Raw genomic sequence first — 22761 nt, 5'->3', positions numbered from 1 at the left:
TATGAACATCATTTCATATTTGAACTTAATTTTTTTTTCCATTCTTGATCAATAAATCTACAATTCATCAAGTCAAGCTAAGCTATCACAACTTTTTATAGACTTTTATTTAGAATTTTATGATTTGGATAACCGTTTCCTTAAGTCCTAATAAATAATTTTGCATAATTGATTTCACCATACAAACATTCGGAAATCCTCATCTAGCGAAAGGATTTTCTGATAGATTTGGTTTCTACGCCATTGTTGTAGGTTATAATAAGGACAGATTAGAAATTTTCAGAAAATAATGAGAACATGGGGAAAAAATAAATATATATAAACTCCAAGTTTGACAAACTTCACCTCTTTCGATTTTATTTTCAATTTTTGTTTATATGTTTAAGAGGACAAAAAGTGCCAACGTTTGAGCAATAGAATATGACGAACGTTTTTTATTTTGGCCAGGTTAAGAATAAAATAAAAAAAAATGAAGTCCTCCATATAAAAAGTGTCAACGTTTCTGGACAAGGAATCAAGCCCCTCTTTCGGTCGAGCTCACAAACACTACTCATATACACTTTGTTTGTTTACCTCTCGTGGCAATACTATTTATTTCCCTAAAAACGCGGCTTCGATTCAAGAGCAAGAACAATTCATCTCAATGAACAGCTACACTCTCTTCGTTGATAAGACCATGTGGTGGACGCTTTCGCTGGCTTATGTTTATAGTAGAATGCGTTTTCAGTACAGTCGCCCCGTTTGCTGATACGGCAAAACCCGTTGGATTGATAAGCATTTGTCAGGAAGCTCTATTTCTTTCATCGAGGGAGTTCGACTGTGTCCAGACCGTAGAATGCCTCCGCGTGAACTTCGACTTCATCGCTGATCGTGTTCAGTTCCGTTGCAGTCGTACAAGAGTTCACACAGCTAGGCTGACCTCAAAACGTGATCTTCGAAGATCATCTTCTCACGCGGATATCGATCGATTGATCTGGATTGAAACGCAATTCGATATAAAGTGCCGTCCATGAAAACCGATTCCGACACCCCCGGGGTGTGAAAATGAGCAGAACCACACTTTTCCAACAGCAGCCTCATCAACTCCAGCAGAGCCAGCAGTGAAAGGACGGAAAGTCTACGACGATAAGCAGTAGCACGGCTGTTGTGCACTCTTTATGTCCATTTGTAAACAGATGCGATTTCGATTGTGGCCACCGCTGGTGATCTTGTTGCAAGTGTTTGTAGCAATTTCAGCAAGGGAGAAACGGGTGAGTGAAGATGCGGGTATAGTAGCGGAAGTTTTGACCCTGATTTTCGTTTGTTCCACGCGTGCCTCAGAAATGTCCCGGGGGACTCTGCATCGAGCCGGAAATATGCCGACCGGTCAGCGTCAACGTGTACGACGAAGTGCACCTGGAGTTTTTCAGGTAACCGAGTGATTTTCTGTTGTATAACTCTACCAACACAACAATGGACCATTCAGTTTTGATCGTTCCAGCTCCGACGAGTGCCGCCGCCGGAACTTGAAGTGCTGTCCGTACGAGCGAATTGTGCGAGCACCGGTAATGGAACGACGACGCCGCGATGAAGATGATCGGCAACGATTGTTGATAACGCGCGCGAGGAACGAGAAATTGAAGACTGTATTCTCTTTGCGTTTGTTCTTGCAGGACACCGAGGCGCCCGACGAGGAAGAGAAGGTTTGCGCGGCGCGAAACAACCAAGGCGTGGGCAAGTTCGTGTACCATGACAAGAGCAAGGCAAAGTACGGTGAGTTTAGCGGGGATGAGGAATCGTGTGCCATTAATTGATTATCTCCGGATTGACTACCTCTAATTAAAATCAGCAAGTTTTGTTAAGTACTTCAAAAGTTATGCTTAAAAACGACCTTGACTACATTTCAGAAGATGGTTAAAAGGGTGTTTTTTTGTAATACAGTCCTGACTCGATTATCCGAAGCCTCGATTATCCGAAGTTTCGATTATCTGAAGTTCGATTATTCGAAGGTTTATATGGGACTTCGGATAATCGAATCGTATTTTGCCCTCCTCACTGAGGTAAGGCTATAATCCTGCTCTAAAAATGAACTTTGTATAAAAACGTCTTAGACCCACCTTCATGTATACATATCGACTCAGAATCGAAAACTGAACAAATGTCTGTGTGTACATCAAACCGGCGGTCGCATGATTGTGATACATGGCGGCATGAAAGTATATCATTATCTGCATGAAAACTGTCCTCATGCATTTTTTGCGATATAGGAGTATGACATTTTTGCCCGTTACCGACAATTATCGACATTACCGACAGCTTTTTGATTGTATTTCACAAAAAAAAACCTTAACAGAACGAAGATTGAACCACCATCTTCTTGGTTATAGATCCGACTCGCTACCACCGCGCTATGGACGCTTGATAAAATAAGATTGAAAGAGCACCAACATAATCTTCTCTCTGAAGTGTTGCTCAGGGACGGGCCAGCATTATATGTGTTGGTGAGAACTGCAGATCGCAGAAATGTTTACACGCGGGCAAAAATGATATACGGGCTTGCTGCAAAAAAAATGTTATAAAATGTGACATTTTCTGCAGCAAATCCACTGTTGCAGATTTTGAGATATATTTTTCCTTTGGGTGTATGTGTGTGTATGATTGTATGTGACTAACAAACTAGCTCATGTTTCTCGGCACTGGCTGAACCGATTTGACCCGAACCTGTTGCATTCGACTTGGTTTAGGGTCCCATTTATACAGATTGAAGTTTCGATAAGTAGTTGTATAAAATGTGTTTTCACATATATCCGGATCTCACTTAAATGTATGTAAACTATGTCCGGTCCATCATCCAACCCATCGTTGGTTAGGTTATCAAAAGACCTTTCCAACTAGTTCAAAACAAAACATTGAAGATCTGGGCAACCCCGTCTCGAGGTATGGCCACTTAAGTGATATTTATGTACTTTTTTATAAAAAACGCAGGTGACTTTATAGCCACCATTGCTAGTACCACTCACTAGTGTCTTCCTTTTAACTACAAGGACTTTGCCGCCCTGGGCTCCTAAGTGTTTGAGTAAGGCACGGAGCGACGGCGCCGGATACCCATATTTACACATAGAATTTTAGAGTGCCCGCCGCGGGATTCGAACCAGCAACCTCTGGATTGTGAGTCCAGTGCGCGATCCGATTGATCCACACGGGCGGGTCCTTTTGTATTCAGGATCAAAAAAAAGATAAATTTGTTGTACAATTCCATCATATCAGCCATTGTTGGTAATAAGTGAGGATGGCTCCAACCACATAGGTGGATTAAGTTAGTATTTTTTATTTTTTTGCTTTTAGCGTCCCAGCAAAAAAGATATGCGTCGCACCTCGCGACGCCCTAGGCGCCATTAGAATTTGCTGGGGCCAATTTTTCGGCCTGTACCGAGCTCTACTATGCTTCAAACTTCAATATTTATATACTAAAATATGAGCAAGGATCTGGCCTACACGCCAGTGATGTTTTTCGTAAACGCATTGGTGACCTAAGTGCTTCAAAAATAGACATTTTTGACATTTTTGTTATTACATTTTTAGAAAAGTATTCAAAAGACCTTTCCAACGAGCTCAAAACATTGTAGATCTGATAACAGTTACTAGCACTTAAGTGTTATTTATACACAATTTTAGGCTGGATCTCAGACATTCTGACAGAAATATTGTCCTAATATCCATACAATTTGTACCAGCCTAATCAAATGTGAACTAATAATTTTGTTTACCAAAGAATCATCATGAAAAATAATCCTAAAATGAAAAATACTTAATAGCCATCAGAATTGACTCCAACGATCTACAGGGCCTATAAGGCAAACACTTTCCACTTAAAATTAAGAAGTATGAAATGTTTTGTCACCAGATTACGCTGTTAACCATAGTCACAAAGTTGGTCGGAAGTTGTCACCTGTGATCGGTGGAATGAATTCCAGTGGGTTTTATGCCATTTTCTGTTATTTCAGATTGTTTCCATTTAAAATTGTAAAGTTAGGTTAAGCTCTTCAATAGTTATTCTTCAAGATTTTTAAATGGGAAATAGAAAAACCCGTTATTAATTGTATTAGGTCAGATGAATCTGAAGAATGCACCAAGCACCTAGAGGTGGATTAAACAAAATATACAGAATAACATAAAAATCTGACATATTCAAAACTTCATTTTTATGAATCTCTTTTGAAGCTCGGCGGGGAATACCCACGTTTCATCCTCCCCTCGATCCTCCCCTGTAGATTATAATCTGAACTGTATTGTTGTTTGTAAAAGGTATGCTAAAACTCAATCCAATTGAATTTTTGCGGTTAGCAGTTGACCTGGATGTTTATAAAAGAAGGATGTTGGAAGTAATCACTCCGATATTCTCAAGGATGCTTCTGAAATGATAGCTGCGCTAAGTTTAGATTAGATTAGATAACAAACAAAAGTGGTCAAACACGAAGTACGGAGATCGAATGCCACCGGTTTGGCCTGGACTACAAGTAAAAATCTTGAGAACTATTCAGCAATATTGTTGTTTATCATGATGAGATCAAGACTAAAATCGTTACTTGAAACATAATTATAAAAATCCTACAATATCCCACGTATCAACTTTTAATATTCCAACAGGTGAATTCCCGTGGATGGCCTTCGTGTACACTTTGCAAGCGGACTACGAGATCTACCTGTGCGGCGGAACGCTCATCCAGTCCAAGGTGGTCCTCACGATCGCGCACTGCGTCGAAGGCAAAAAACCGGACCAGCTACGCGTCCGGTTCGGTGAATGGGACCTCGAGAACATGGTGGAGATCTACCCACCCCAGGATCGGGCCGTCCACAAAATGATCATCCATCCACACTTTTACAACGATTTGCTGCAGAACGACATCGCCATTCTGTTCATCGACGAGCACGTGTGGTTCACGGAGGTGGTTGGAACGGTCTGTCTGCCACACCAAAACGACAACTTTGACAACCGGCGGTGTGTGTTTTCCGGCTGGGGTGAGGACATCAACGGCCGGAACTCGTCCATTCTGAAACGAACCAAGCTGCCGATCGTGCCGCGTGGACAGTGCCAGAAGGCGTTGCGCCAACAGCTCAACGATCGGTACTTCCAACTCCACGAGGGATTTCTTTGCGCGGGGGGTGAATCGGGCAAGGACGCCTGCAAAGGTGACGGAGGATCTCCGCTGGTGTGCCGAATACCGAATGCCGAAAACCAGTACTACCTGGCCGGAATTGTGGCCTTCGGGGCGGAATGTGGGGCACACGGAGTGCCCGGTGTGTACGTTAATGTTCCTTACTACCGCGATTGGATAGACGGTGAAATTGCCAAGATGTATCACGTTGATATTTTCGTAAACTGAGTGACGAATAAAACCTGTTCCAGTAGCTGGCCTATTAATGATCATTTCGAAGTACCGCTCATAGACCACCGGTTGTAACCATAATTAATGCAAAAACTTGAACCTGTAATTGACGCCACAGATCAGCCAGATTCCTATCTTTATTGCAATCCTGGCTGGGACAGATATTGTCAGGACCACGTCATTCCGCAAACGTAACAAAATCTGTGTGTCAGGTTCAGGCCCGTAGCCCGGGTCTGTTTTTCACAACTAATCCAACTGTAACTCTCACATGGTCACCATGCCCCCAAGTCACACCTCTGGCCAATTTATCTGGCCTGATTGCTCGAAGCAGGTTCGCTGCCGTTCTGCCTAAGGTGCCATTTTTAGTACTCAAGATTTATCGCATTACTTCCCGTGGTCGTGGTCATGTTTGGAGACGGATAAAAAAAGAGCAACGCACATTTACGACTCCTACTGGATCAGCAAACTGGTACAATTCAACGACGACAGCAACCATCAGGTATCACTGACCACTCATCGGTGAAATTCAAGATGGGTCGTAAAACTATTTTACAGTCTCATTATCGGCCGTTAAGGTGGGCTTTTATATTTATTTGAACAACATTACAATTTGTTACGACCCACCACAATCGATCGATTCAACGTCGGTTATTTTGCCCCAGAACCTCCTCAAAAAGCTCATTCATAATCGACCGCGGAGGTTTCAGTCACGTTCCGTGGTGGGATTCGTCCCAGGTGGCAGGGCACGAGTCCAGGCATTAATTAAAATCTCTCTCCCCCGAGTGTACAGCGAAATGCAGCCTGCAAAAGGTAATCCCTTCTGGCTCTGGTGGGGCCACCACGATTCGCGTGGCTCAGAACGGCCTGGTGGTGTGATGCTTGCCTTTTGGCTGGCTTTATGGGTTATTATCGCAAAGTCCGTTTATCGTTGTTGTCGAGGCCGCGAGGGAGCTTAGCAAAAGTGAAGAAATAATTCGATGTTTATGAGTGGATTTCTTTTAATGACGGCGGAGGAGTTTGGTGGGCCCCTCCTATAGGTGATCGACGAATGTCATGGGCGGGGAATGTGATGTGATTTTGCTTGGACATTGCAAATTCGAAAATTTTCTTTTTCAATTTTTTCGTGTCCATTTTCGCCATAACACAACTCGACATCTTTTAAAATTTATATCAGTAAACGCTTCAGTTTCGTTGGGGTATGATAAATGTGGACTTTCTGAACACGCTACAATCGACAGATTTGAATTTAGGTGCCCTGTCAATAAATAAAATAGTAAAATTGGGGAAAATTAAAGGAAATCATGCTAAGCAACATTATTTTTGGTACCTCTATCGATAAACATGGTGAAGGAGAGTTTCATTTTGGAGACATTCTCCTCCAACTAACTCAGCAGTGGCCGTCCCCTTTTCATTGTGGGAGAAGCTTTGTCCTAAGGAGTAATTTTTATCCCTAATCACGATTCCGAGCTAAATTTTTAGATATATCTTGACGGAGGGGTGGTACGGCCCCCTCAATTTTTTTCCATTCTAAAAAGTCGTGTATTTCAATAATAGGGTCCTAAAGCCCTATGTAAATTTTTCGGTTCAACGGTGAAACAAACGTTTGAAAACCATTTTTGATCACTTTTTTTTTATTTTACTTCGAAAAATAATTGACAATACAACATTTTTTCCGATGGATCAAATGGTACAAGCTGCCAAGTAGCACCTTTTCTGTCAAGAAGGGCTAGGAAGTTATTTTTTTAAATTGATTTAAAAATCCATTTCAAATCCTTGTTTTATCGGTTATTCGAGACCTTCCTCAATGCAGGGACTCTACAAAACACCTCAAGGTCGGCACGCTTATCCACACTGAACTAATCGGACACAGGAAAAACACCTGAGCTACCAAACGAAACACCACTTTTATTAACTTTTGTGCACACTTTTATTCTCCCACTTCCTCCTACTAACTTCCTTCACCTTTCCTAACCTAAACTTTACCACTTTCTTATCGTCTATCTGACCTGTTCCTTCCGGGTTCTTAGGGCCCCAGCAGCTCAACGATCACCCAGCTCCTCCTCCTTCCAGCAATCTCCTCCGGATGATGATTAAGCGACCTCCGGGCGCTTACACGGATCACGGTCCCCGTGCCTGGAACTCGGTAGAGGTTGATGCGTGCGGCTTCTGGTGGACCCATCCGAACGTCCTGTGCTCCTTTCAATATGGTGACGGATTGAGACTTCGGCCGGTGTTGACGGTTGGCCGGAACATTGCCCGTAATCGAGCACAAAGGACGTGGACACATCGGGGTTGTTGGGTTCCACGGTGACATCACGGAAGCGTCCGAAACGTCCGGCTTCGACGGCACTCCGTCGGTCAAACATTGAGGGGACACTTGGTTTTAACGCGGCAATTAACTGCTGTCCGACGGACTTCTAGGCCGGTCTGTCTGGTTACGGGTCCTTCGGGCAAATAGACCGATTCCCGGCTCTTGACTTCGCAAGTCATCTACGGTTTTGCCGCCAACCAGACTTCTGTCAATCCTTGCTACCAATCGGCTACCAAACAGTTGTAGTAGGTGTAGTCTCCTTCTTGTGGGGTAGCAATCGTGGAGGTATGGAACTGGCTGCGTACTGCTAGGATGTCTTGGCTTTTGTTTGCCCTAGTCAGTGGGAGTAGTGAAGCTCCGCCCAATAACTCAAGTATTTTCCGATAACGCGATACACTCAACCCCCGGTGGTTGGTCACTTTTTCGTTTGACACTTTTTTAGTTTGTACCCCGTTGGTTGGTCAAAGTCAAATTAAAAAGTGACGAACTGTCACTTTTAACACGGCGATCACGCACACTATCAAAACAAACGTTTGGTAGTTTGGGTGAACTCCGTGTAAAAGGGGTGTCAAACTAAAAAGTGACCCGTTCGTTTGACAACAGTTGGTGTCAAACCATCGGGGTTTGAGTGTACAAACATAGTCACAGTAACGATTGGGTCAGGAACTGCCATCGGTTACATCCTACAAAGGGTCATTGTATGTTATGTTGTAAATTATGTTATTTTTTTATGGAGAAAACTACAAAAATAGTTTTCAAAAGTTATGGCATTTTTCGATACACGATTGTAAAAAATAATTGGAACAGTTTATTTTAAGGTCAGTTTCATGTACTTTTCGAATATACAATAAACTGTTAATTTTAAAATTTCGTATGTTTTGTAACATTGCAGGGTTATGTTACAATGTTCTACAAAATTGCTCAATTACAAAAATATATATATTTATAAACATAAGGGGTTTGCTTGTAACCATCATGAGTTATCGAGATTTTACGAAAAAAAAAGTTTTGAAAAAGTTGGTCGTCGTTGGTCATGGCTGTTCAGGTCACCTGTGAAAGACACGAGCGACAAAACAAAGAGAAACTCAAAAAGTAACTTTTTCAAAACATTCGACGACTTGATCCCCAAGGGAATGATGGGTACGGGAGGAATCACAAATTCGCATAAATAATTTCAAGATTGTTCAGGTGTAAACCGAAAACACGATCAAAAATTAAATTGGAAGAATAAGGCTTTTGACTGCTTATTTAATTGTCGGTGTACAGGGCGACGCACAGTTTAATCATTCTCTGGCGTACATCCAATTTTGCAGCCCAAAACCAGTTATTGAATTGGAAAAATAAAATACATTTTCAAAATTTCTTTTCTTGATTTGTGTGCACCTACGTCGAAGACCAAGATTGTTTACTTTTTGCTCTTTGGTCTGACAGTCTTGGTCTGACAGATTTGGTCTGAAAGTTTTTTCATGGATTTTGGTCTGGTCTAGGCGAGGTAAAGGACACAGCACCTTCCTGTTGATCCCGGGTTGGTACGAAATTCCAATTTAGAATAGTTTTTTTTATAGAATTTCCAGAGTTTTATAAACTTTTATACTTAGTAATTAGTAAATTTTATATTCAATCCAAATTATTTTTTTAAATTTGTCCAAGATGCCTAATAAAGGGGTTGTGGGTCTCGTGGCGCAGGGGTAGCGGCTTCGGCTGCCGATCCCGATGATGCTATGAGACGCGGGTTCGATTCCCGCTTTATCCACTGAGCTTCTATCGGATGGTGAAGTAAAACGTCGGTCCCGGTTTCTCCTGTCTCGTCAGAGGCGCTGGAGCAGAAATCCCACGTTAGAGGAAGGCCATGCCCCGGGGGGCGTAGTGCCAATAGTTTCGTTTTCGCCTAATAAAGGTTGGAACACTGGAGTAAAGGTGATTTACCAACAAGTAACTTTATTTGTAGTCATAATTCGAATGATGTACATACTTTTATTGCACGTATTTTAAGTAAAAAAAGTAAATCTTTCCCAGTTCCTGAAGGGAACACCCTTGAAGAGTATCGGGGCCGGCATTTACAAAGCGGATTCAGTGGCAGTTTCATTCTCAACTTAATGTTAACATGTTAAGGTTAATGTTAACATTCCATAGGTCGCCTCCCTAAGGTGTCGTGATAAGGTCCAGTTTGTGACGATACACTACCTTCCCTTTACTAAGCAATCGATTCCAGAAGGGAAAAGATCACCGGTTGTGTTGGTCCGAGCCGGGATTTGAACCCCGATCTACCGCTTGCGAGGCGGAAGCGTTACCACTGGGCTACGTGGCTCGGTCGATTTTGCACGTATTTTGCAGTTTCAAAAGTATTTGTTATAGAACTTTTATAAAAATAAAATCATCCTTTCATTAGCTTTTTGTGGCAATATAAACCATTGTTGGTAGAAATGCTCACAATTTATCATAATTCAGACCATCTAAATTATGATTTAAAATTATCATAAATCAAGGTTAAACCGCAGCCAGTCGAAGTGGGAAAGAAACGAACTAGTTTGTAATCATACTGAGCATGGTAGAACATTTAAAAAAAACAAACCTCAAAAACTAGTTTTCATCGAAATTTTTTTTAACGTTTATAAAAATTGGCACGATTTTCTCAATGAAAATTAATCCTAATCAAAAGCAGACTACATTTTTGAATTATCTGGATACTTTTTGACTTAAAAAACAACATAAAAAAGTTGCTGATATCAAGTTATTGTGATTTTTTTTCACCCAAATGTATTCTATTCAATGCAATAATGAAAAACAATTTGAAGTGAATAAAATAAATATTATGAAGACCATTAAGCCATACCACATAGCATGTAAAAGATATGTAATTATTATAAGAAAGTGCAATAAGACATATTTAAAAAAAATAAATCAAATTATTCGCTCTACAGCATTGCCTTGGCGTTCTCGATTACGAGATTCCTACTCGAAACTAGGTGTCCGAAGGCTTGATTGTTGAGACAATTGCAAACCTCTTTTTACACCTAAGCTTCCATCCACCCCAGGATTCGAACTGAAGACCTTTGGATAAGTCCAACTGCCTACCAGCGACTCCACCGAGGCAGGACCCAGGGAGACGACTCCTACACCTGGAGTGAGCTAACGACCTAACCTTTTTTTAGGTTAGACCGGGGCCAACATTTACTTCCCGTCCGACGGAAGGCGTGGTCAGACAAATCTCGTCTCAAAATTTGCAACCGGGACCTTCTGGGATCAAACCCAGGTCGACTGGGTGAGAGGCAACCACGCTTACCCCTACACCACGGTCCCGGCGTAAGACATATTTAACTTCACAATAAAAAATCAAAAGTGTCTTCAAATTGATTTGAATTGTCTGTAAACAAATTTTGTTGAGAAACAAATATTTTTCATGGAAATGGCTTGATTAGTGGCATTTCTAGCAGAGTTGTGCTTTTTTATTTAACCAAAAATATGTAAAGGTTTTATAAATTTTGATCCACATTGTTTTACTAATCTTTAATTGTGAATTTTCAAATTAAATATTCACAGATATCTGACTTATAATCAATTTTCAACGTAACGATTTGATAATTTTATAAGGCGTCATTCATAAGTAGAGAGGTTTGGGCAAGCGTGACGTTACATTTTAAGAGTACAGTCATCCCACATATTCGGAACACCCACAAATTCGGTACACTTTATGATAATTTGTCAATAGCATGCCAAAAGTAGCTTTTCTGTCGACCTTACTATTTTTAGAACCTTCATTTGGACATTATCTTGTTATTTCACTAGTAAAAGTAGTACTTTTTGAACAAAAACTTCATTCCAAGACTATTTTGACCAGAGCAGCAAAACACTGCCTCCAAATGGCCTGTTTCATAATTGTGGGATGTTATTGTGCCTCCCACAATTGTGGAACACATGAATTTAACTGATATTTTCACCAAAAAAAAGTTATCAAACCATGTATAAAATATCACTAAGCTTGAGTTTCATTGGTTTCAGTGTGTGAAGTCATTATTTGGTAATAAATATGTACTCCTGGAGAGATCCAAAGTTTATTTACATTCGTAAGAAAAAAGTGTTCCGAATTTGTGGATTTCAAGGGTCAAAGTAATTCTTCAAAAACTTCATATAAAAGTTGAAATTTGCAGATGTTCGATACAGCATTCGAAAGATCGCAAGAAAAGCTTTCAAATGAAGGTAAAAATGAATCATTATGTTCAATTATCGATTCGCTATGATTTTTTGAACATTGGACAATCTGGAAACCGTTCCGAATATGTGGGATGACTGTACGCCAATGACCAAATGGAAGCGATTACCATCTTGATTACGAACGCAATAGCCAGCTAGCTGAGAAGGGGTTTATTTTCTATGTTTTATAAAATTAATTAATGTAAATGTCCTCCTTCAATGCATGTTTCGGAGCATTTAAATGCTCACGCGCAAATGTTTATTTTTCTCCAAGGTAACCATATTAAACACGCGACTACACGGTGATTAACTTTAATACCCCCCATAATCTGTGACCGCTTTGTACACGACGATATGAGCTGAAATAAAACTGTACATTTTAATTATGATTAATAAATGGAAGCGGTTTACGATCTGTGGAAAGTGCGTCAAGCCCAAAACCCACCTCACCTGTTGCTGGCTGCACATTCCACCTCTTGTGGGGTGGAATTGATTGTCAGGTGGTAATTATTTACGGTTGTGTTGGATTCATTGCAAACGCACCGGTGTGTGTGGTGTGAGGGTTTGTGTACCTGCCAGTTTTTTTTCTAAATGACCACCAACACCGTGCTGTGCGTCAAATGAGCAGTAAATTGTGTCGTTATTTATGACCAGTGACTGGAAATTTAATTTCGCGATTTAGAAACTCATTTACATAATGACTTCAATGGTGGAAACAAACCAGAAATCATAACCAATACCCTTGTCCGTGTGTGCTTGTGTGCAGTTTATGGCAATAAACCGAGGAAGCTGCCCCGGGAGCTCCTGAAATTGACTTGGTGTCTTATCTTTTTTATGTGACTACGGTGGGAGAGGTGAGTTTCTTACCATACTCGTGTTGTTGGGATATTTATGGTTCACGATGGCATACTAAATTTGCTATCAATTAATCAACGACCTGCTACCGAATAGTTATGATTGGCCATAACTTACAACAACAATTTTTAACAGCATCAATCTTCTCTTTTATTAGTCATTGGTTCAATTCTGCTTTTCTTGCTTCTGCAATACATTTTGGAGATGCCCCTCACCGTTCCATGGTGATGGGTTAACCTGATTTGCTATAAAAAATGGGTCACACCACAATATTCCTATAATTGGTCGCAGTGGTATTAAGGCTCTACAAAAAAAAAAAAATGCATTTTGTACAATGTTTTTTTTTTTAATAATTCTTCAGGCAGTTCTTGCAGTGCTGTTAAGTCATTTTCTTATTCCGGTCTATGGATATCATTATGAACAGTTTTCTCAAGCATTGTTTCTGTCAATTCACGTTGTTCGGCCGGTTGACATTTTTCGCTTAAATATTTCCTAATGAACGGTGCCAGCAGCTGCTGGTTCAAAAGTTCCTCGTTTTCACTCTTTTTCACAAGGCTGACCACAGATCCCACAAGGCAGGAAACAAATGTTCCAAAAAGTGTAAAATAAAGGTATGAAATGTGATGGAAAGATTTTTCCATCTCGTCAAAGGTCGGTTCCGGTTTTGTGGTGTTTTCAAACTGGTACATACATCCCGCGATGCTGACGTTCTTGGACGAGTAGATAATCTCACCCGTTGCTAGCGATGCCTGCGACCTGAAGCACAGATAGGCCATCGAGCAAAGGCCGGCCAGACCTCCGTACAGAGCGCCCTGTAATTTGAAAATACTTTGATGTTTTTCAGTTGTGAAGACATCAAAATGTGACCTACCGTTGCGTTAACCCAGGGCATGAAAATGCCCATCACAAACAGCCCAAACAGTGGTCCTCCGGAAGTAGAACTCAGGGTCATCGTCAGCTGCATCACCGCTCCCAAGTGTTCGACAATGTAGATGAACACCACCGAAACGGCTCCAAAGAGAAGAACCGAACCACGCAGGATGTAACCAATCTGCGATTCGCTCAGTGTGTTGCCGAAATAAGGCTTGCAGAAGTCTTCAAATGCAATAGCGGCCAACGCGTTCAAGGCAGAGGAGAGTGAGCTCAGCGCTGCACTGAAAATACCAGCAACGAAGACACCTGCCGCACCGGGATAACCCTGGAATGTGTCCATCACGAACAATGGTAACAGTTGATCCTTAGCTTTGGCCAACTGAAATGAATCATTATTAAAGCTCACACTTTACCCAATCCTAAATCACTCTTACATTGGTGGTCAACGGGTCACAATCATGGTACGTGGCATAGATAAGCATCCCGAGGCTAAACAGGATCGAATAAACAAGCAGCATTCCACAGACGAACCCTCGGGAGGCTCGCCTAGCCGCCCCAAGCGTTGGAAGTGAAAGGTACCGTTGGATCATGTCCTGGCTGCAGGACACCCCGTAAGTGTACCAAACCGAACCCCCAATCAGAAACACCCAGGCCGTATGGCGTACCGTTGGATCCGGATCAAAGTTGGGCGGTTCGATCCGATTGCTAGCCATGTTGCGTTCCCAAACTACGGCCGGTCCGCCAACGCTAACGACGCCCTTGATGAGAACCACAAGCAGGGCACCCAGCGTCACGCCGGACTGTATGACGTCGGTCCAGACGACCGCTTTGAGGCCACCCTTTGGGAATAGGTTGACTGTGATGTAATCCTGCTTTGATCATCATTTTGGTAATACCTACCACACTAGTGTAAAATATACAAATCAAGCATACTATTGGAGTTATCGTATGGACATTGATGCCAGTGACTGAAAAGGAAATAATCTGTTGAGTAATTTGTTCAGTATGACATGAACATGTCCATTCTCTGGATCTTACCTTGGTTAAACGCTAGAGCTGGCACGTAAATAACTATCGGCATCCAGAGCAACTAAAATATGTTTTTTCGTTATTAAAAAGGTTCCAAGTTTTAAGAGTCCAAACATGTGGTTTGTGGATGGATTCAAAAGCCTTAACTCTAGTAAATTAAAAATAACCGTTTCAAAGGGCTTTAACCAGGGATGAACAACTTTTGGCCCTAAGACCAGGTCTATTAACATTCCAACGCCCAAGGCTTCAAAAAAGGTGGAACGGTAACTTCAACTCTCTGGTTCTCGGGCATAACTCAACCAATCAAGATGATTCTTTTTTCCAGTTTTTTGTTAGGATGTCTTGAGAATTCTAGAACTTTGCAGAACTTAATTTGATCAAATCTGTAATTTTTGCGATCAAAAACATCGTTCCAACTTTTTTTTTCGCGTGTAAAAAAAATGGCCAAAAATTCCGTTTTAAAAAAGGTGGAACGATGTTTTCGGTCGCAGAAATTACAGATTTGTTTAAATCAAGTTCTGCAAAATTTCAAATCACTGGAAACAAGAATCGTCCCGATTGGTTGAGTTATGCCTAAGGCTACCAACTCTTGCTGAGCAAAAATCCTTACACTTTGCCGACTTGACACCATGGTATAACAAAAACTGTCAATGAATTATTTAGATGAATTAAATTTAATAAATTTGAGACATAAACATATAAAATTGTGTCGTTTTTATTGCTAACAAATTTCACAAAATGCTATCAGAGTGCCTATGACTTGCACGTTTAAAAGTATTCATAAAATAAACCGTGATTTGAATCAAATCATTATGTTCTTCAATTTTTTTGTTAAACGTTTAAAAGTTTACGAAATGTCAAGTTTGCTTTTACAAATAATCGTTCTTAGTGTTTTCACGGTCACTTTTCCAGAGTTTTTTTTTTTATTTAAAAGGTCCTATAACATGTGAAACACAACAGTTTATAAGACCTTTAAAAAACTATAGATTTGTTAATTCAAATGTTCAAATGTTTTCACAAGTTTTAGAAAGCCTTTGGAAAGGGATAAATATATTTATTAAGGAATTTCTAAAAGAACAATTCCAGAGCTTTTTTTAAAAGGTCCTATCAATCCTTCGGTCCTGTGTGCATGACGAGGGCCAATTTTTAAAAAACTCATTTTAAAAAAAGATAAAAATATTCATGTGTTTTTCAAATAAAAAATCGTCAGTTTATGATTTTTGTATTTAAAAAAAAGCAGAATTTCAAAATCGGGCTTCGTCATGCACACGAGATATGTCTTGAGAGTCTTCATCTCAATTTCAGCCAATTTGGTCCATCCCATCTCGAGATATCGTGGCACCCGTAAATCAATTCGGAGAAAACGTTCAGAAAGTTTGACAGTCCGCTTTGCGCACAGCAAAATGTTGAGCTTAAAATCGTCTCTGACTCAGTTTAATCATGTAATACCGTCATGAAGCTTTCAGGAGTGGTTGAAAATCATCTTTTTACTGGATTCAAATAAAATTCTGTAATATGAAATTTTATGATTTTACATGATTTTACATGTAGGTATTTAAAAACGTGGGTTTTATAGAAACCCTAAATGTATGGGTATCAAAAGATCGGAAATTTTATTCCCTTTCCGATGCCACATAGGTTGACTTGTGAATTGTGGACCGGTTCGGATGCCGGTGGATTTTCCGATGACGTAATTCCGGGTTGGTACCCAATTCCAACGAAAATCTATTCTATCGATACAAAGACCCCCAAAACGGTGTTATACCCACTCCAAAATGTTTATTTAGCAATACTATGGTCATATATTGACATTAAGATAAATTGAAAGTTTGCAAAATTAAGTTTAGATAAGTTTTATATAAAATTTCCAGAGTTATATAAACTTTTATACTAAGTAGTTAGTAAACTTTATATTCAATCCAAAATTTTTTTTTTAATCAGTCAAGGATGCCTATTTAGAGTTGGGAGCCTGGATTTATGGTGATTTGTCAACAAATAACATTATTTATGTTAATTTTTCGAAAGGTGTACAAACTTTTTTTGCACCTTTTTTTTATTTTAGTAATAGTAATTGTTATTTAACTTTTTATAGAAATCATCTTTTCATGAGCTTTTTGTAGCAAAATGTTTGACATGAGCTTCTGAACAAAACGTATTACTAGGTTTCTGTCAAACTTTAAATTGTTAACATGTGTCACAAAATGTGCATAGTGCCCAAGGGGTGTAAATACTTTTTTTACATACTGTAAGGCTACGTGTTAGAATTTCACGAAATAGTGGATTTTCTCCGGATTTCTAGAACAAAGTACCAAATTTTATGGGTTTTTCTGATAGTTTACATGATTTTGAACCGACCTGTATCATTACCTAAAAATTGACGAAATTACATATGGGACGGACTAGATTCGAGCGGCAGTGCATTGGAAAGAAGAACTCTTAAAATTTAAGAAAATTTAGGGGCTGGAAGTTTCACTTATTTTATGTGACTTTGACAATGTTTTTAAAAACGTATTTTTTTAGAGGTCAAGTTTGCATTTTTTAGAAATGTAAATGGTAATGACGCCATTCTATAGAAGAAAATGTAAAAAACGACAAAAAAATGAAAAAGTGACTGTAAAAACGTGAAAAAATTATATAGGCAAAATGTAATTATATTAGATGGTAGAATAGTCTAAATTCTACCAAAAACAAGGATAAACTAAACAATATAAATGCAAATTAAAATACTAAAAAAAAACAAGAAAAACATAAAACAAGAGAAGTAAAGTTTTTCGTAGAACAAACGTTGCTCAAAATAACCTCCTGAACACGGGTAAAATAATGTTTGGCCAGTAGAGTGTTAAAAAACCGGAAGATTAAAATAAATTAGCTATACTTACACACGCCACCATGAAAAGGATCGAGCCAAATATTCGCATCCGTTTGTCGAATCGCAACTGCAAGTACTGAAAATACAATTTTCCCCAAAGAGAAAGCATCAACAAACAGGATTTCTCTCCAAACACACAAAAAAATTGAAAGCTCTCGCTTCACAGCTTTCAGTCTTGAAATGTTTCATTTATTTCAAATCGCATTCACACCGAATCACACTCGCACTCTCAGAGTTGCACGTCCTTCGTTTCAAACTCGTGTATCACCTCGGCCATGTGGGCTGTTTTGCTTGGCTTTTGGTACTTTCGCAAGAACGGGGCTAACAGAAGCGGATCGATGTCTAGCTCTTCCGGTCGGTAGCCCACGGTGAAGCTTTTGATTACGGCGCATAGGTACCCGATAATGGTCGGGACCATAGAGCCGATTAGGGTGTAGTACAGGAAGGAAACATGGTGGAGGGATTTTTCCACGTGCGAATCTGCGCCGTCCGTAGGGAAGGTTATTGTTTTGTTGAGGGGTGTAAAGTCATACGCGCATCCTTCAACGGTAACTGGTTTTTCGGCGAAGGTGATCTCTCCGAGGGCGATTGAAATTTGTGATCGGATTACGATGTAAGACATGGTGAGAAGTCCGCCGGTGGCTCCGATGATCGCGCAAGTTCCGTTGATTCGAGGGAAGAACATACCCATGATGAATAGACCGAACAGTGGGCCCAAGGTGACAGGACCAAGACTCATTGATAGTTGAAGCACGGCTCCCATCTTCTCCACGACAACCACCAGGATAACAGCTATAGTTCCGAACACTAACACCGATGCTCTCATCAGGTACCGAACTTGGAATTCTGTCAGAGGTTTCTTCACAAACGGTTTGCAAAAGTCTTCCAGAACGATGGCTGACAGCGAGTTTAGTGCTGTCGAAAGAGAACTCAAGGCAGCACTGAAAATACCGGCAACAAACAGTCCGGCTAGTCCTGGGTAGATCGCCAGCACCTCCATGACCAGCAGTGGAACCAGTTGATCTTTAGCTTTCGCCAGACCGGTACTCAGTGGATCACAGTCGTGATGCATCGCGTAGATCAAAAGACCATTATAGCAGCAAAGTGATAAAACAGCAGTTGTTCCGAATAGAAACAATATCAGAGCCCGACGAGCGGCTTTCAAGGTTGGCAGTGACAGGTACCTTTGGATCATGTTTTGGTTGGTGGCATTGGTAGATGTCCAAAAAAAGGCACCACCAATGAAAAGATTCCAGAAGGTATTCCTAGCAGTCGGATCGAGATCAAAACTAGAAAAGTACAGTTGATTGAAAGTTATTTGGGAAATGCGTTAAAATCTATGATAACCTACATCGGTTTCTCCAACCGCTGACCTGCCGAATTCCTCTCAATAACTACGCCGAGACCTCCCACGTCCATCGTACCCTTAACGATTACGATGATCATAGCACCAACCATGACCGTGGTCTGGATCACATCCGTCCAAACTACGGCCTTCAAACCACCCTATAAGGAGAATGTTCGTTACAATCTATGAAGATCAAACTCTGAACATGGGCAACTCACCACACTGGTGTAGAAGATGCAGACTAAGCAGACAATGGGTGTGATCACGTGAATGTTGACTCCGGACACTACCGAGAACAAAGTAAAAGAATCATTAGATTGGAAGTAAAAAATCAACTAACTACTATGTCATACCTTGATTGAAGGCTAACGCTGGGACGTACACGACAATTGGGAGCCAGAGAAGCTACAAGGATAAGAGTATCAAGTTATTGATCGTATCCTTCGCAATCTAAGGGTAGCACATACCGAAGCTAACGTGAACAAGATCGAACCTAACAGTCTCATCCGCTTATCGAACCGGAGTTGCAGGTACTAGAAAAGAAGGAGGGACTTTGACAAACCCTGGAGGAACCGACTTGTTTTTATTCTTATAACACATTCATTCCAACGTTCTCATACTTTTTCCCTTAATCAACTTTTAAAACTTACCTCGTAAGCCGATGTTATCTGCAAATCGTGGAACACCGGCAAGAATATGTAATGCATTGCGAATCCCATGAGAACTATCGCGAACACGATGTAGCAATACTGCGTACCGTACACGTAGATTTCCGTCGACGTTCCCAGCAGAGATATTCCGGAGATCCAACTGAAACAAACGCAAAAAATGGTCAAATCCTATCTTAAACTTCAAATCATATACGCACCTTGCCACCAGCGAAACCGACACGGGAAACACGGACATCTTTCGTCCACCGACCAGATAATCCAGCGCTTCCGAGTCCCGCCGGGCCGTTTTGCGGTTCTTGTGCTTCTGGTGATCCTTGTAGCCAAAGTATATCCCAATGAAGATGCAGCTGATCAGCATCATCACAAACACCATATAGTCGGGCCAGTTGAACCGCTGCAGCGATCGGCTCAGGTCGTCCACACTCTGATGGCCATTACCAGCAGCGTCCGAGTCCGTTGGGACCGTTGTCGCATCGGAAGGAATCGGCGACGACATGGTGCTTGGTTATGGATTGTATCCAGCGCAGAAGAGAGTGCTGATTCGTAGTTAAAACAGATGAGATTTAAATAGGTTAGTCGAAGCGGGGTAAATGATTCAACGAGAGGGAGATAAGATATTTGCACGATCATCTGCGCGACGAACTAGATACTTCTGATAAGTATTTTGATTTATGGTAGGAAGCTTTGGTGTGTTTGTACGATAAGATGAAAATCTCTGATGAATTGTCCAAAAACTAGCTTTTTCAAACATTTTTGAGCTACGAGCTTTTGCTTCGTACATTGAACAAATACATCTTGTTGAAGTATCTAGGTCCTCTTTGTCTTCCATCAAAACACGTGCCCTTCTTAAGTTGGAATGAAGCATTTCTGTAAACCTGAGAACAGAATCCACCAACAGTCACAAAGCACTGAATATTTATACTACTGTTAAAAAATACTGCTCGAAATGCTTATGCAATGTTTCTTTAGTGGGATCCTTGAAAAAGGGCTTGCGCGCAAAACAAATTACATCGCGTAAACGTAGGGTAGATGTATGGGACCTGATAACCGGGGACACATAATCCCTATCCTGTTTCTCGTCAGCGTTGGGTAAAGAATATGCTATGCTAAGGCTATTTAAGTTTTGATAATGCCTGTTTGAAATATTTTTAAAACGCTTGGCATAAACTTTCGTTGTTTTCTTTCTTAATTAATTTAAAGTGTTTGTTTTAAATCTTTTAGGTATGTTTTAGGTAACAATGTCATCAAAATATCACACGCTACATTACCGGCCTACCAACCTACTAGGTACAATTTTGGCCTTCAGGTATAACTAAGAAAGCATATAAATTACAACCCTTTCCACCACTAAGTAGTTAATTCGTTCTGTCCATCAACAATGACGTATCCTGCAACACTTAGAGTAACCGTTGAACTCAAGAGCGGTGAAGTCGAGTTCCGCGAAAGCAGCCATCGAGTTCTACGGGATGTGTTCGTCCAAAAGACCCTTCACTTGAGCTGCAAGTTCTATCGCGTATTTTGGGTGAACTCTGCAGGGGCAAAGATTAGTATTCTCAACATCGAAGACCTTCGCAACTACTTGCTTGCGGCAGACAAGCAAAATCAACAAGCACACATTTTCGTGAAACGTGAGAGTACCTGGCGGAAATTGAAGAAATCGATAGCCCGGAAAATGAAGATTGAATATAAAAGTAATTAATCTATTAAGTTTATATACTGTTTGTAAATAAATGAATGCAAAAATCAATGAAAAGTATTATTAACTCATTAAAAAATATAAAGGCAGTATTCTGGGCACCCTAGTGGACAATCGTAACCCCCTCCCCCCACCAGGTGTCCACGTTGTATGTGGATGGTCCCTATACAATTTTTCACTGAAATTTGAAAAAGGGAAAAATACACATTCTCGGCCCATTTTTATTGTCGGCTTACAGGGCTCGTCATTTTTACAGTTGCAATTATTAGTTTATATTTTTTGCCCCTTTTAACCGGTTTCGATTCTTTCAAACATCACACACAAGTTTGTGATCGTTGAGAACAAATGATCCTATTTTTAAGAGTTTCAATGTGGTTCTCAAGGATGAAGAATTATGAATTCAGCCTTAAAGAACGTACGAACGTGGTTTACAGTAGTTGTTCTTTAACTGGACTGAGAACGTAGCCCAGTCAATGTTGCCCGTTAACTGGGCTGAACAAAAAATAACGAGGGGGCCACCGATGCAGAATATTTTCCAGATGAAATATAAAAATGAAATTTACTCAAATTTATTTACATTGCTTACTTTCCATATTTCTTTAATTGTAACTTGAAATCAAACAAAGGTTGGAAAAAGTTTTTTTTTAATTTATTAAATATGATTTTTGCATCCATTAACCCCTCGGTCATTTTGGTTTGTTTTGGTTTTTTGACGTTTGTCTGCTTTTTAACTGGGCTACGGCCCAGTTATCGAGCGCCCGGTTAAAAAGCACCCCAGTTAAACAACGCCCAGTTACCGAACATTTACTGTATTAGAATTTAAGTTACCTGATCTGTGACCGTGTTTAAAATAATTTTTATTCTTAACGAAAACTTCGTCAGGCAGCACGACTAAGCACTGCAAAAGCCAACTGTCTCGTGAAAATATGTACTCAACAATAACCATTTCAATAAAACGCTACTATAATCCGCAAGTATCAGCTTGATGTGCGATTGAACTCCTTACCTTGAGCTTGAGCCCGTTGCACTTGCTCAGTCGGCGATCCTGCTCGTTCAGAAGCACGTCGTCGCAATCACCGCAACACTTCTCGTGTGCTCGATCCGTTCTGGAGAAAGCAACGGTTAAGACTGACCTCCCGTCCCGTCCAGCATCCAACTATCAGCTAGTTAGCAGATTTGTCGTTCCAATTTGACGAAACGTCACGCTGAATTATGGTAGTTCGCGATAACAAAGGCCGTCGTATAATCCGTAGTCTAGTCGCATAAATTATGTGCCCCAAAGACGCGCGCCTATCTCCGAATGTCAACATGGTCACATTCGTGTGCTGATGCACAATGGGCGCCAGATTAGGCCGGAAGAAGCGATCTTTCCGCGTGGAGAAGCTTCTTGGACGCGAGTGTGACAAGTGCACGAGCACCTATTTTAAGAACAAAACCTGAATATGGCAACAATTCGATGTATGAATGTGATCTCTTGTACTATCTGTGCTGGAATTTCTATCTAGTTATTTATTTCCGTACGAATTTTACCAAAAAGTTCAAAGATCTTAAC

The 22761-nt window shown here is 40.6% G+C and overlaps 2 protein-coding genes across 3 annotated transcripts; one reads left to right on the top strand and one right to left on the bottom strand.

The window, feature by feature from the left end:
- The first annotated feature begins 878 nt into the window (after nt 1-878).
- On the top strand, nt 879-5388 carry LOC6033802 (phenoloxidase-activating factor 2). Of its 2 annotated transcripts, none has more exons than XM_038265924.1 (5): nt 879-1250; nt 1321-1409; nt 1481-1544; nt 1653-1752; nt 4627-5388. In XM_038265924.1, the coding sequence occupies exons 1-5, from the start codon at nt 1158-1160 to the stop codon at nt 5361-5363; spliced, it is 1083 nt and encodes a 360-aa protein (XP_038121852.1). In that variant the 5' UTR covers nt 879-1157; the 3' UTR covers nt 5364-5388. The 2 variants fall into 2 exon arrangements, with proteins under 2 accessions (XP_038121852.1, XP_038121851.1); XM_038265923.1 differs by having other exon boundaries at nt 1466-1544.
- A 7325-nt stretch (nt 5389-12713) lies between these two features.
- Nucleotides 12714-22373, bottom strand: LOC6033803 (sodium-coupled monocarboxylate transporter 1). Its single transcript, XM_001844149.2, has 14 exons — nt 22216-22373; nt 19711-20049; nt 19493-19652; nt 19310-19375; nt 19196-19247; nt 19061-19128; nt 18846-19000; nt 17730-18783; nt 17505-17570; nt 14635-14686; nt 14497-14564; nt 14031-14435; nt 13595-13975; nt 12714-13535 (listed from the first exon to the last, which is right to left on the bottom strand). The coding sequence occupies exons 2-14, from the start codon at nt 20007-20009 to the stop codon at nt 13116-13118; spliced, it is 3246 nt and encodes a 1081-aa protein (XP_001844201.2). The 5' UTR covers nt 20010-20049; nt 22216-22373; the 3' UTR covers nt 12714-13115.
- Between the last annotated feature and the right edge of the window lie 388 nt (nt 22374-22761).

This window comes from Culex quinquefasciatus, chromosome 3 (genome assembly GCF_015732765.1).
Source record: "Culex quinquefasciatus strain JHB chromosome 3, VPISU_Cqui_1.0_pri_paternal, whole genome shotgun sequence".
NCBI classification, from domain to species: Eukaryota; Metazoa; Arthropoda; class Insecta; order Diptera; family Culicidae; genus Culex; species Culex quinquefasciatus.
Note: the sequence above shows the minus strand (reverse complement) of the source record. Positions and strands in the feature narration are given on the sequence as shown.